Below are 14968 nucleotides of genomic sequence, written 5' to 3' on the forward strand. Positions count from 1 at the left end.
GGGGGGGGGGGGGGGGGCGTGGTGAGCAAGGAACAGCGGTCAGCTTTGGGATTTATTTTGAAGGAAGGCTTCCAAATGATGGAAGCAGGAGCGCAGGGCCTTGTGGGATCGTGTAACACCAGCCCCTTGCCCATCCTGAGAAAAGGGTGACCACGGGGCCTGAACTAGAAGGACCTCCGGGAATGATCCCAGGCCCTATTCCAGGGCGGTCACTGGAGAGGCCAAATGACTAGGCCAGGGTCACACAGCTGGTGAGTCAATGTTGGGGTTATCCTGGGCTCTCTCTCCCCTCTCCATCTCTGCTTCTGTTCCCAGGCCCCAGGGTGGTCAAGGCGGCCTGCCTTGGTGGATGGTGTCGCCCTCCCTCTCCCGGCCCTCGGGGGCCACGAGGAATGGCCATCCTTCCATGACCACGCTGGAGAGTAGGAGGGAGCACCCAGCTCTGGACGGGCCTTGCCCTTTCTGATGGGTCACTTCTGTCTCTTCCTCCCAATGGATGTGTAACAGGCTCCAAGCTCCTGATGCAATGTGAAGATCTCCATCCCACACACACACACACACACACACACACACACCCTTGCCCCAGAAGAGGTTCCTGGAAACCCTTCCCAGAGAAGGGAAGAGGAGGGAGGGGGGGAATGAGAAAAAAAAAAAAAAACAAAACAGATTCCATGAGGAAAATGGTTTTGCAGGAGGGGGGTTAACTGATATGCAGGAAGTTGGGGCTTTGTTGGGTGCGGAGAGAAAATGAGGGAAGCCTGGGATTTACGGGGCCTCATAACTTTCCCACACCAAAGCCATAAAGCTACTGGGATGGACATATAAGGGGCCAGAACTTTCTGGAACACAGTCTCCTGGGAGAATCAGATGACAGCCTGCCCTCTGCCCCTCCACCAAATGCTCATTCCCGTTTATTCAGTAAATATTTATTGAGCACCTACTGTGTGCCAGGCACTGTTCTAGGAGCTGAGGAAACAGCCGTGAAATAAACAGAAAAAAGTCATGTACTGTTTGGAAGTTTCCTAAACCCATCATGGGGGACCTCAGCCCCTGAATAGGTCTCTGGGCCTCAGACTAACATCCCAGGAATAAGGAGAAGACCTGGCTGGGACCCAGAAATCCACTCTGGGACTTAGCTCCAATCTGATTACCCCTGGAACTTTGGATAAATCCTTTTCTTCCTCTGGCTTCAGTTGGCCAGTCTGTAAACTGGGGAGGGGTTTAGTTCCAAGTAGATAATTGACCTTGAATAGGCCCCAAGTTCTGTCACACCTTCAGTCCAGAAGGGTAGTTTTTATGGAGTCTTGGCATTTTTACTTTTTTAGAATAACCGGGTTCACACGTGTCCGTGCCATCATTATTACAAACGGAGATAAGGAGGTCCATCTGTCTCAGGGATTTGACAAAGGACACGAAAGGAGTCTGAGTGGATGCCGAGGAAAGCCCCAAGTCCCCCCCTGGAAAGCCCCGATTGCTCGGATTCTGCCTTCTGAAGGGCCGCTTCCTCCTACACACCACTCCTCTGCCCTCCCCTCTCTCTCCTAGAATCTCTTAATTACCCATCAAGACTCCGTCATCCAGAAATTTCTCTCAACCCCTCCCTGACCTTGTTTATATGATTTTGCTCCCTGCTGGGTAAAGGAGGACAGTCTGGGACATGTCCTTAAACTCCTTCTTGAGCCAGCTCCCTGGGGACCCTCGCCCACCAATGGAGGAAGTGGGGCTGCTTGAGAAGGGTGTGGTTTTACTAGCCAAGACGCTGGGCTATCCCCCTTCTGCTGGCTGAGAGACCTCTGCTAGCCCCCCGCCCCGACTCCGTGCCTCAGTCACTTAGGAAAGGGTTGGATTAGCTATTTCTGGAAATGGAATGCACCCTCAGGCTGGAGTTAGCAATAATAATGTTAATACCTGTATAGCATTAAGGGCTGTGTATCGAGGGCGGTGACTGGCACCTTCTAACCACTTATCACGGCTCACTTACTGTTTTGACATTCAAGATTCGCAGGCAAGCCTTACAACTACCTAACAAGGTAAGTCCCCTTTTGTAGACGGGAATACTGATGCCCAGAAAGGTTACGTCATTCGCCTAACATCACAAGCAAGCAAAGGGCGGAGCTGGGATCCCACCCCAGGTCTGTATGACTTCATGGTCGGTTTTTTCTTATTCCCAGTAAGGGCTCTAACCTGCGGGGAAAGTGCATTTGGGACTCATTAGCCCTAATCAGGACTAATTAAGAGACTCCTTTAAGCGGGGAAGCCACCTAAGTACAAGACGTCACGAAAGAACACGGTGACAACAGCCAAAGCGGGCGTGGGAACCCAACCACGCTCCCGCGAGCGGCAGTTTAACGGCTCCGCCCCCTGACCCGCCTCACTTCCGCTTCTTATTTGCATACTCAACGAACGGACGTCAAGCGTCAGCGTCGACGCGGTGACATCAGGGGGCGCCCCTACAGTGCCCCCTCCCCGAGCGTACGCACGTACGCACGCACGCACGGAGACGGACGGGCGGGGGAGGAGGGAGAGATCGGAGGCGCCCCGCCCAGTCCGCAAGGTTGCGCGTGCCCCGTGCGACCGCCAAGATGGTGGTAGGCGCGTTCCCTATGGCGAAGCTGCTATACCTGGGAATTCGGCAGGTCAGCAAGCCGCTTGCCAACCGCATTAAGGAGGCCGCCCGCCGAAGCGAGTTCTTCAAGACCTATATCTGCCTCCCGCCCGCTCAGCGTGAGTTTGACCCCACATCTCTCCAACCTTTCCATTCTCCAACCCCTCTCTGGTGGTTGCTCAGGGGATGGACTTCTGTTTCCAACCAATCACAGCCCGAACCGGCAAAGCTCTACAGCCAATAAGGAGGGTTCTTGGAAGAGGGGCATGCGGGTAGCCCAATAGTAAGAACGGCCGTGGGGCAGGGGGCAGGGCAGGGCGCCCTCGCCCGTGTTAGGAATATCAGCCAATAGAGGAAGAGAGCACGTGAAGACTGACGTCTAGACGAGCCCATAGTGTAGGGGGCAGTAGTAATATGGGCGGGACATTCTGGGACTGAGAGGAACTAGGGGCGGGGCCAAGGAGAGACTTGATCGGGTCGTTTGCCAGGCCGTCCTTATAAGTTTGGGTACCTAAAGTTTGCTTTCCAGGGCCTAGAATTCTTGGTGCTTTGGTATTTTGTGAGGCCTCTGCCAGAGGTGCAGATCTTAGAATGGAAAAGCGTCGGGTTTCACAGCTACCAGAGTGCTCCCCTATCACTTCTCTCATTTGACCCTCGCACTGTTACATCCCCATGTCAGGGAAGGGAGATGACTCCCCCAGTTTACAGCAGAGAACATTGAGGCCTCGAGACCAGAAGGGAACTGCCGAGGTCACACATGGGAGTTTGGGCCAGAGTCAGGACTTAAAAAACCCTGCCCTCTGGATTGCCAGCGCTAGTTTCTGGGTTCTCCCACTGCCTTTCTCCCCAACACTGTGTCTTAGCACCGTGGTTTAGGAAGTGGCTTCTTGGGTCAGACTGACATCGCTTCTAATCTGGGCCCCACGCCTTCCCGGCCAGGTCACTCAGAGCTTCAGTCTTCTGTGCAGTGGGCATTATATAATAGCAACATTTAATGGGCACTCACTTTGTGCCAGGCTCTATGCTGAGCACTTCACAGGCCTCCTGGCATTAAATCCTCACAAAATTATTCCCATTTTGTGGGTACGCTACGTGTTCATTTATGCTGTCAAGAACACTTCGGTTGTGAGGAGTAAATGGCTGTTAAATGTTAAGTCAGTCTGTGGTACTGAGAAAAGGCTGTTGTGTAGATGTTATGGATACAGAAAAGAAGAAAAGGCACAGAATCTTGGCCTTGGGGATTTTGCATTCTTGGGGCGGGGGCAGGGGGAGCCAGATCGTAAAATAAGTAGTTAAACTATGAATTCTAGTAGATAGCAGTACTTGCTCTGGGAGGAAGCATCAGGGCTGCAAAAGGAGAACTGTCTGGGGGAACGGTTGTAAGTTTAGAGAGGGCAGCAGGGAGACCTCAGTGAGAATATGGGGAGAGGAGGGAGCCAGCAGTGCAGGTATCTGGAGAAAGAACATTCCTGCACTTGCAAAGGCCCTGAGGTGAGAGTTTGCCTGATAACGTTTGACAAGCAGTGAGGAAGCCAGTGTGGCTGAGCAAAGAGACAGGGTAGAGAGGAAACTGAGGGTGGAAAGGTGGGGGCAAGTTGCTCAGGGCCCGTGGGCCACTGCAGTGCTTTGGTTTTCCTTTTGAGTGGGTGGGACTCCCTGGAAGGTATCAGCAAAGGAGGGGACAGGATCTGAGTTATATTTTAACAGGAGCCTTTTGGCAATCTTAGGGTAAAGGTGGCTGCAGGGAGGAGTTGACCACAGTACTCTAGGTAGAAGGTGAGTGGGGAGGAGGACTCCGTTTCTGGAGATGTTTCTTCACCTGGCAAACCCAGGGGCGCCCGGGTGGCTTAATGGGTTGGCCGTCCGACTTCGGCTCAGGTCGTGATCTCACAGTTCGTGGGTTCGAGCCCCGTGTCGGGCTCTGTGCTGCCCACTCAGAGCCTGCAGCCTGCTTCGGATTCTGTTGTCTCCCTCTCTCTCTGCCCCTCCCCCGCTCACGCTCTGTCTCTCTCCCTCAAAAGTAAATTAAAAAGAAAACAAAAACACTTTAAAAATGTCACACCCGCAGAGCAGTTGAAAGAGAGAATGGTGTAGGGGCACCTGGCTGGTGCTTCAGATGCTGGTCTCAGGATTGTGAGTCCTTCCGTGTTGGGTGTAGAGATCACTGAAAATAAGGAAATACACTTACAAAACAAAAAGCTTAAGTTATTTAAGAAAAAAAGGAAGAATGGTATGATCATCAGTTATATACCCTTTACCATCTAGTTCATCAGTTATTAGCTTTCCACAAGTTTGCCTTGTTTTGCTCTCATATATATATGCGTGTGCATATGTATACACACGCTTCTTTTTCTAAACAATTTGAAAATAAGTTGCGGACATAAATATTTTAGTCTGTGTTTCCTAACAACAAAGACATTCTTGTATATAACGCAGCACCGATGTCACAAATTTAACATTGATAACAATGATATTGATAGCAATATTACTTAATATGTAGCTAATATTTAATACGTAGCTCATTTTCTGATTTCTCCAGTCATCCCCAAAACGTCCTTTTTAGTGGTTTATTATTATTTTTAATCTAGGGTCTGCTCAAGGATCACGCACTGTGCCTGATTGTCATGCCTCCTTAGTCTCCTTTAATCTGCGACGTGGTTTAGCAATCCAGCCCACTGCCTGTCTTTGTAAATAAAGTTTTATTGGCACACAGCCACACTTTGCATATTGCCTGTGGCTGCAGAGTTGGGTTTTAGGGCCCACAGGTCTAAAATATTTATGCCGTGGCCTTTTCAGAAAAAGTTTGCTGATCCTGCTCTATAATGGCATTCTTTTCTTTTTTCTTTTCTTTTCTTTTCTTTTCTTTTCTTTTCTTTTTTTGTTTTCTTTCTCTCTTTCTCTCTTTCTCTCTTTCTCTCTTTCCTTTTTTCATGACGTTGACATTTGGAAGAATCCAAGCCAGTTGTCCCAGAGTGCCTCACAGTCTGGAGTTTTCTGATTGCTTCCTCTGATTTGATTCACACTGAGCATCTTTGGCAGGAACACCACAGACATGACAGTGTGCCCTAAGGACATCACCTCAGGGGGCTCCTGATGTCTGTTTGTTCCGTCATTTGTGATGGTAACTTGGATCCCTTGGTTAAGGTGGTGACCACTAAAAGAACCTTTCCTCTTCCTCTTAGTAATGAATAAATACCCAGTAGATTTGTTTGGAAGGCGGCGCTGGCACGATCTCCCCTGGATCGGGTGTGACATGACTGCAAGAGGGGGCAGGTTGGACAGAAAAGACCAGGAATTCAGCTTGGGATAGATTTAGTTAGAGGTGCTATTAGGTGTTAGAGTGCACGGACTTCTTCTATATTTACACTCTAAAAATCATGTCGTTTGGTATTTTCCCTTTGCTGTTTTCCCCTTGCCGTGGCCCCCCCAGCCTGTGTGAGCAGAATTTTCCAGATCCTGTGGCAGCTGTGCGTTCTCCTGGGTCAGGCCTCCGGGCGCTGACCAGCACATCCAGCATCTGCGCCTTTGGCTGAGATGCTTTGGACTCAGCAGGGTGGGCCTGGCTGTGTTCTCACAACGGAGGCCGGAGTGGTAGATGCGTACTTCTGAGGAAAGAACAGTAAATACAAGAAGCATAAGTCATCGATGATACGCTGTGTTGGGGAGGCAAGGATCTTTTTACTTTATGATTTTTTTACTTACTTACTTGGGGAGATAGAAGTTTATCGGACACACTGTAAGGGAGCAGCAAAAGAGACACCGTCTTCTCCGAGGCAGTGGTCGGGGGCTATAGCTAAGGGGGGAGAGGGAGGAGGTATGGGAAGGTATGGAATTTCCCTTTTTCGATACGGGTGCCCAGTTAAGTAGCCCATCGGTCAGCTGGGGCCTGTGGATGTTCTGAGGTGGGTCACCTCGTGAGCCTGTGTGCATTCAGTCCAATGGTCCCTGCGGGCCCTTTTCGCTTACTTGCTTTTCTACTGCTCAAGCCCGTTGCCTAAAAGCGGCCTCTCCATTCCCCGCTGACAGATCCACAATGACAGGTCTTTGGCATTTAGGGGAGAGGCCTCATCCTCAGTAGCTGCTTCAAGCTGAAGCGGGGTTGGGGGGCGCCGTCCCTGCCTACACTTGTCGGCCCATCAGGGGTTCTGTGCCGTTATGGACCAGAGCATGGTATTCGGTTAACATGCTGATAGGCGATTGGAGTGAAATTCCTCGGTGGCCAGGTCCACGGGATTTAGGGGGAGGGGACCCTCCAATGGTATGAGCCAGAATCCTTGTTGAACCGTGCCTTGTACATGGAATTGTTGGATTCACTCAGACGTGTAGCAACATGCTTTTCCCATAGATCAAGATGGTGGCCGGATCCACAGGAACAAAGGAAAAAAAGGGGGGGACCCAAAAGAAGCAAGGTGGCTGAAGTCAGCCCGGGTCAGAGACGGGTCCCCACCAGCCCATAATGTGTGTGGATTTGCCCTGGACGAGGTGCCACTGCAGTTGTGCTGGTCGTCGGGACTGGAGGCCTCGGGGAGCGGGAGAGCAGAGGAAAGGGGTCTTTTGCCCTCATAGGCGCGGACGGTCCAACCTGTCATCCCTCGGACGTTCCGACCACACGCGGGAGCCACCCTGGTCAGAGTTCTTCAGTTGTCTGAGGAGCACTAGGGTTAGGCCGCCGAAGGGCCAAAGAGAGAAAGGAGATGGAGGGAAGGATCCCTCTGAAGGGACAAAGGGGAAATCCCTCACCCTTTCGGGCAAGGGCAGCGTGGCTGGTTCCCCCTGGGGCTTCGGATCCTCACTGACCGTCAGTCAGTTCCCCAAGGAGGGTAGAATCGGTCCACGAGGGAATGTCCCAAGAAATTCCTGGAAAATCTGGATGGCAGAGGGTTCCCATGAGGGCCAGCAAATGTGGGGCAACCCGGTTGGGTGGAGGCCAGCAGCACCAGCGATGAAAGAGTTCACGCAAGTGGAACAGAGGAGATAGAGGTTTATTGAATACACTGCACAGGAGCAGAGGGCAGGACAGCAAAGGAAAGACTGTCTGCTAGCAAGGATCTTTTTATTTATTTATTTATATTAAAAAAAATTTTTTTTAAATGTTTGTTTATTTTCGAGAGAAAGAGAGAGCATGAGCAGGGGAGGGGCAGAGAGAGAGGGAGACACAGAATCCAAAGCAGGCTGCAGGCTCTGAGCTGTCAGCACAGAGCCTGACTCGGGGCTCAAACCCACGAACCATGAGATCATGACCTGAGCCGAAGTCGGTCACTTAACTGGCTGAGCCACCCAGGTGCCCCAAGGATCTTTTCAAGCAAAGATTTCTGCGGTGGGGTGAGGGAGAGGTCGAGATACGTACGTTTGGTGATTGGTGATGCCAGGCATGTTGGGAGCACTCTTGCAAAGTGTTCTGCTGACACTTCTGGGGGGGCCGCGGGGCGTCCCTGGGCAGTGGGAGAATCCCGGTTTGTTTGTGTTTATTCCTAAAATACTGGTCATTTTTCCTGGCTTACTACTCACAGTAGGCGGGATAACTGTCCCCTAAAGATGTCCACATCCTAATCCCAGGAACCTGTCGAATGGGTTAACTTCCGTGACAGAGGGGACTTTACAGGTGTGATTGAAATCAAGGGTGTGGGGACAGGGAGAGAGGGTCCTGCATCATCCAGGTGTGCCAGTGTAATCATAAGTGTCCTTATAGGTGAGAGAGGGAGACGGGAGAGGGAACGATTTGAATATGCTGCCTTGCTGGTCTTGAACACGGAGGAGGGGCCGTGAGCCAAGACATGCAGGCAGTCTCTAGAAGCTGAAAGAGTCAAGGAAAGGTACTCTCCCCTGCCGACACCTTGAGTTCAGCCTCCTGAGATGTGTTTCAGACTCCTTACCTCATAGGTCTGATGGGGAGGGTCTGCTGCATGCAGGAACACCCCTAGCAAAGGCCTGGCACGTTCTAAGTTCAATAAACAGCAGTGTGGCTCAGTGACCAAGCACCCGTCCTCTGCAGCTGGGCTGCCGGTGGGTGAGTCCCAGTTCTGCCACTTTCTTTGTGACCCCTGGCAAGTTATTTAGCTTCTCTGGGCCTCAGTTTTGTTGTCTGTATGTTGTATTGTTACAGCGGTGCCATGAGTTCATATCCACAGAGCATTAAACAGTGCCTGGCCCTCAAGCACTGCATAAACGTTTGTCGAGCGTATTGCTGTTTTTCCCGTCGCCATCATCATCATCATCCTAATGCTAAGCCTTCTGGTGGGATCCTTCTCACTGTGCGCTCCTGGCCCGCTGTCGTAGCCGAACAGAACGGTCAGGACTTCCTGCCTCGAGATGGTAGTGATCCCCCTTCCTCAGCCAGCTCTCACAGGCTTACCACGGGCAGAAGGATCTGGGCTTTCCCCTGCACGTTTCTAACTAGCACGGAGCAGTTATTATGTGTGTCTGGTTAGGAGCTGGGATCAGAGTTATCTGAGTAACGAAAAGTGAGTCAAATAGAGAGAGGGCTGTGTGGCTCAGGAGAGGGCCTCCTACTACCTAATGCTTCACAGAATGTTTAAAGCATTCTTTGAAATGCATGGGGTACTTGCAAGGAAGGAAATGGACTCCTCCCAGAGCAAGGAGCCAAGGAGGGGAGTTAAGTACTGAAGCCGCCTTATACTCTGGGGACATTGACAGAGTCCCGTGGCCCTGGGGACAGGAGCTATCCTGTGGGAACTCTGGGCAGGGGACCATCTTGTGCAAAACCAGATCCCAGGAAAGGAGTACCTTGAGGGAAAGGGTGAACTAGGAAAAACCCACCCTGCAGAGGAAGGCACAGCCTTAGGGCTAGAGGGAGATTTTAAAAAGTCTCCTGTGAGAATTTGTGGCCACTGATGGTCCCTCATGTGGGTTTGGGGCCTGAATCATACTCCTTGAAAGGCCCTGGAAACAGCAAGCTGAGAATGAACCCAGGCTGTGTGCGCCTGACAAGGACAAACGAGCCCTCCCTGGAGGAGTCCCCTTTCTGCCTGAGCCTTGGAGAATCCCTTCAGGTGGCGTCCTGGCACATCTGATAAAAAGTTACGTACTGTGTGGAGAACCAGGCACCACGAGCGAGATCTGGAAACATTGTGGATATCAGAACGATCAGATGTGGCTGTAACATACCTGTGTTTGTATATGAAAGGGACGCATTAGGAGGGATGTGAAAACATGAGTGCCATCAGAAATTACCAGGCAGTTGGAAAAAGAGCCAAATAGAGCTTTGAGAAATGACCCATACAGTGGACGTTCAGAATTCAATGCAGGCACTAACCAATCGCCAGATTAAACACAGCTGCCGAGAGGACTGGTATGCTGAAAGACATCTCAAGGGAAAAAAGTGAGTGGTGTGGAGTGCTCCCCTTAGCTGCCCAGGAGTGCCACCTGCAGGTCCTGAGTGGGTCCATCTGGGGAAGGAAGGGCTGGACATTTTTATTGTTACCGCTGTCCAGAGAGGATCCTCCTGTGCCAGAGAACATTTGAAAATCACTTCCCTGGGGTCTATTTATAATCTCCAGAGCACCACATGAGTTATGTTGCATGACAGCCAGGCTGCTACTGGTGACCTCCAGCTGCCGCTTTTATTATGCTGTCCCATTAAGGAAACATGTTGCACGTTCTCCGTGTGTGTGTGTGTGTGTGTGTGTGTGCGTGTGCAGTTACCTAGTCATGCATAGTGCTGACATATAATACTGTGAACATATACTGTGTGCACTTAAAAATGTTAAAAACTTGGAAGGTGTGAACTTAATATTTAAAAAATAAAATTTTTAGGGACACCTGGGTGGCCCATCGGTTGAGCGTCCAACTTCGGCTCCGGTCATGATCTCGCTGTTTGTGAGTTCCAGCCCCACTTGGGCTCGCTGCTGTTAGCGTGGAGCCTGTTTGGATCCCCCCTCTCTCTCTCTCTCTGTCTCTCTGCCCCTGCCCCCTTTGCACTGGCATCCCCCCAAATAAATAAGCATTAAAAAAATAAAAAGCAAAATAAAAATGTTTAGTTTATTCATGCCCCCCCCAAATATTTTTCCTCTTGCTAAAAATATTTTCCCTCTTGCTAAAAATATTTTTTTATACAGGCGTTGTTAAATACGTTTGGAAACTCTCTGTGAGAGTGTACTTTTGACATTCTTTGTGTGGGGCGGTCAGAGCTGGCAAAGACCTAACAGAAACACAGAGAGCCGAACGAGAGAAGTGTGCCGTCAGCTCTATTTAATCCCACTGCTCATCTTTCAGCCCCACCCTTCCTATGCAGAGGCATTTGTTGGATTATGCTTGCGCTCACATTGTTAAGTTTTTAGTCCATGGCTTCTGATCAGGAGTCTTTTTTAAGAAGCCGTTTTGTGAGGGCTGGTTGATTTGCAACCCGGGAATATTCCCGGGAATCCATTTGCCCGGGCTGCAATACGCTGAGTGGACAGGAGAGGGCGCCTGTGTCACCCTTTCAGCATCCGGGGTTGCTGACGGCACCTGCCTGCTGAGAGGGTAGCTCCTATAGCTGTCTACGCCTACAAAAGCCCAATTTCTTCTCCTTTTCCTCCTCCCCTTCCTTCATCTTGTTACTCTTCCTTTTCCTTCCTCCCTTTTCCCTCCTCCTCCTTCAAAACATAAACATGACCAGAAGTCCTGACATTTTCTTCCTATGCCCCAAAGAAACCTTACCTACTCTTTGTTCACCCCTCCTTGAGACTCTCTAGTCATTTCCTGAGAGGCCTATCCTGATGTCTCCGCCCCCCAGGATGTGCCTCTGCCCCTCACTGGAGTCTTACCCCGCTTCCAGCTTCTTGGCTTCTCCTCTTTTCCTGCTCTCCAGCTCCAGTTGGCCCCACTTCAGACCCCTAAGCCCCCATATAGCTGGTGATTTCCTCGGGAGCCCCCTTTTAAACAGTTTTTTAATATTTATGTATTTTTGAGAGACCGAGCGTGAGCGGGGGAGAGGCAGAAACGGAGGGAGACACAGAATCCGAAGCAGGCTCCAGGCTCTGAGCTGTCAGCACAGAGCCCGACGTGGGGCCCGAACCCACTAACTGCAAGATCATGACCCGAGCTGAGGTCGGATACCTAACCGGCTGAGCCACCCAGGCGCCCCGCTTCAGGAGCCCCCTCGCTCCCCCTCTGTACTAAGCTATCCTTCGGCTGCCAAACCCACCTCGGTCTTGCGCCCCGAGAAGATATTGTTAATAAGACAGTAAAGAATAACATAGGGGCACCTGGGTGGCTCAGTCGGTTAAACGTCTGACTTTGGCTCAGGTCATGATCTCACAGTCCCATGAGTTCGAGCCCTGCGTCGGGCTCTGTGCTGACAGCTCAGAGCCTGCTTCAGATCCTCTGTCTCTCTCTCTCTGCCCCTCCTCTCTTCAAAAAGAAATATACAAAAATAAATAAAGTAAAACACAAAATCTCATTCAAAAAAAAAAAAAGAGTAATATAAAGTAGGGGCGCCTGGCTGGCTCAGTTGGTAGAGCATGCGACCCTTGATCTTGGGGTTTTGAGTTCAAGCCCCACGTTGGGTGTAGAGGTTACTTGAAAACAAAACAAAAATCTTAAAAAAGAAAGAATAATGTAAAATAGCATTACTTATCACGAGCACTAAGGCTTAAACATGAACACTACCTTAGTGGATGAAGAAACTGAGCAGAGCTGCTCAGTAACCTGATGTCAGTTCATGCACAAGACTTGAATGCACCAGGTTCCCTGCTAGCCAGGAAGAGAAAGAGGAAATGGAGATGCGGAGAGGTTGAGAAACGTGCCCAAGGTCCCACAGCAAGTAAGTAGCAGAGGCAGGACTTGAATCCGGGACCACCCGACTCCAGATGGCATCCCTAGAGCGCTCTTAGTCCCTTTATTAGCTGCTTCCCTTGTGCCTCTGACACTCCCAGGCGCTGTCTGTACTAAGCTGAGGTGGTCTCTCCAGGCATCGGTGGGATCTAGAGGTGGGATTGTTTTCTGGGACAAGGACAGGCTTGTATAGTTCACTCAACAAATCTTTGCCTAGTACCTGCTGTACGCCAGGAACTATTCTAGCAGGTTTGACTAACTCAGCAGTCGACAGAGCAGACAAAAATCCCTGCTCTCTGGGAGCTGACATCTGAGGCTATTAATTACCTGCCTGGTGACTCCAGGGGTGCAGAGAGGTCCTTCTTCGCAGCAGTTCCGCCCAAATTCCCAGGCTGAATCGGTGGTTCAGGTTCGGTCACACCCCCATCCTTGAGCCAATCACCGCAGTCCGAGGAAGGCAGTCTGATTGGCCAGTCTGAAGGGCGGGGTTCACCACTACTGAATCCTTTGGACCCCGTGTTGGGGAGGTGGGATTCCCCCAGTCGCTTGGTAGACAGAGCCAGTCGTGTTTCCTCCGGTGACAGGTGCAGTGTGCGTCCCTGCGGGCCCCAGAGGCAGTGGTAGAGGATGGGGTCAGTCCGTGGGAGGAAGGTGCCGCCCCGCTTGAGGCACCACAAATCCCGTAACCCCTGGAGCAGTGTTGGGGTGGGCTTTCAGCTGGCTGGAACACATCCAGGGAAGGGCGTCCAGGGCAGGGACCGGCTCGAAGCTATTTACTCTTTATAATAATTTCTTAACCAATAGCAGTTTTCATTTATTATGCTTTCTGTGATCTCAACAAATGATATTAGCCACTTTATTAGGGAGTTTATATGATCATTCTGGTTTTATGAGTAGGGAAATGTCTCAGAGAGAGAAAGAAACAAGTCCCCTGGGGCAATACAGAATAAGAAATCAGCCCCTGGCCTCCCAAACTCCTCCTCTTACGTTTCATTATTTTAGTTTTTGCATGTTCTTTGTTAATACCGTCTCTGTAAATGCAGTGTACAGATCTGAAATGCGTAGTTTAATTAGCACCGATAAATGCATGTACCTATATAACCAGCTTCCAAGATCTAAAACAGTTCCGGGGGGCGCCTGGGTGGCGCAGTCGGTTAAGCGTCCGACTTCAGCCAGGTCACGATCTCGCGGTCCGGGAGTTCGAGCCCCGCGTCAGGCTCTGGGCTGAAGGCTCGGAGCCTGGAGCCTGTTTCGGATTCTGTGTCTCCCTCTCTCTCTGCCCCTCCCCCGTTCATGCTCTGTCTCTCTCTGTCCCAAAAATAAATAAACGTTGAAAAAAATAAAACAGTTCCGGGGCGCCTGGATGGCTCAGTCGGTTAAACGTCCGACTTCGGCTCAGGTCATGATCTCACACGGGGTTCACGAGTTCGAGCCCCCCGTCAGGCTCTGTGCTGACAGCTCAGAGCCTGGAGCCTTCCTCGGATTCTGTCTCCCTCTCTGTCTGCCCTTCCCCCGCTCATACTCTGTCTCTCTCAAAAATAAATAAAACATTAAAAAAAAAAAAGAGTTTCCATCACCCCTGGAAGTTCTTTCCTTTCCTGTTCTGTCACCCTGTATGACTTCTCTCACGATCATCATTAGCTTCATCTAAATGGAATCAGGTAATAGGAACTTAGTGTCTAGCTTTTACCCACATGATGCTTGAGCGATCTTTCAGCTGCGTGTATCAGTGATTTGTTTCTTTTCCTGCTGTTTTATGTATTCCTTTATTCCAATATATAAACATGCTGCACTTTATCCACTCTCTTAGTGATGGGCACTTGGATGTCCCTTTTTTGTTGTTGCTGTTACCAGGAAAGCGACTGTAAACCTTCTTGAACGAGTCTCCATAGGAGTATGTTTGCATTCCTTTCGGGGAGATACCCAGGAGTGAGATGTCTGAGTCGTATGATAAAGATAAAGGTATTCTTAACTTTATACGAAGCTGCCAAAGAGTTTTCCCGCGTGGGTCTAGCCGTTCCACACCCTTGCCAATAATCATTGTTTGCACTGCTTTAATATTAGCCAGCCCAGTGGGCGTCAAACTTTTCTCTGATGAACTGTGATGTCGAGTACTTTTTCATGCGGTAATAAACCCTTATTATTAGCGCACCCAGTTCCTGAGAATCGGGGAATTGGGGTGGGGCCTCGTTGAGTGCTTCTGGCTCTGAGTCTCTCAAGCGGAAGGCTGGCCAGGTGCTGGAAGGTGGGCTTCCTAGCTGACTCACTCACGCGGCCGCTGGTAGGTCTGTTTCTCACTTGCTGTTGGCCCAAGAGCTCAGTTGCTCTGCACATGGACCTCTCCTCAGGGCGACCCGTGATCTGGCAGCTGGCTGCCCCCAGAGAGAGTGATCCAAGAGTGAGCGCGTCCCAGACTGAAGAGTCAGTGTCTGTATAACGTAATTGTGGTTATAAAAGTGATCCACCACCAGCTGCGTCATATTCGGCTGGGCGCACAGACCGACCCTAGTGTCATGTGGGAAGGGACACTACGGGGGTGTAAATGCCAGGAGACAGAGATTATTGGGGGCTATCTTGGCGGCTGGCAAC

The 14968-nt window shown here is 50.6% G+C and overlaps 1 protein-coding gene across 1 annotated transcript in view; it reads left to right on the top strand.

Moving 5' to 3' along the window:
• The first annotated feature begins 2565 nt into the window (after nt 1-2565).
• The window catches only part of OPA3 (outer mitochondrial membrane lipid metabolism regulator OPA3), a 48228-nt gene continuing 35825 nt past the window's right edge, over nt 2566-14968 (top strand). The window contains exon 1 of the mRNA XM_047077825.1: nt 2566-2724. Within this exon, the coding sequence (XP_046933781.1) occupies nt 2583-2724 (142 nt within the window). The 5' untranslated portion in view covers nt 2566-2582. The remainder of the gene's footprint in view (nt 2725-14968) is intronic.

This window comes from Lynx rufus, unplaced genomic scaffold, assembly GCF_022079265.1.
Source record: "Lynx rufus isolate CCGP_SWC_20201006 ecotype Redwood Valley unplaced genomic scaffold, mLynRuf1.p SCAF_16, whole genome shotgun sequence".
Classification (NCBI taxonomy): domain Eukaryota; kingdom Metazoa; phylum Chordata; class Mammalia; order Carnivora; family Felidae; genus Lynx; species Lynx rufus.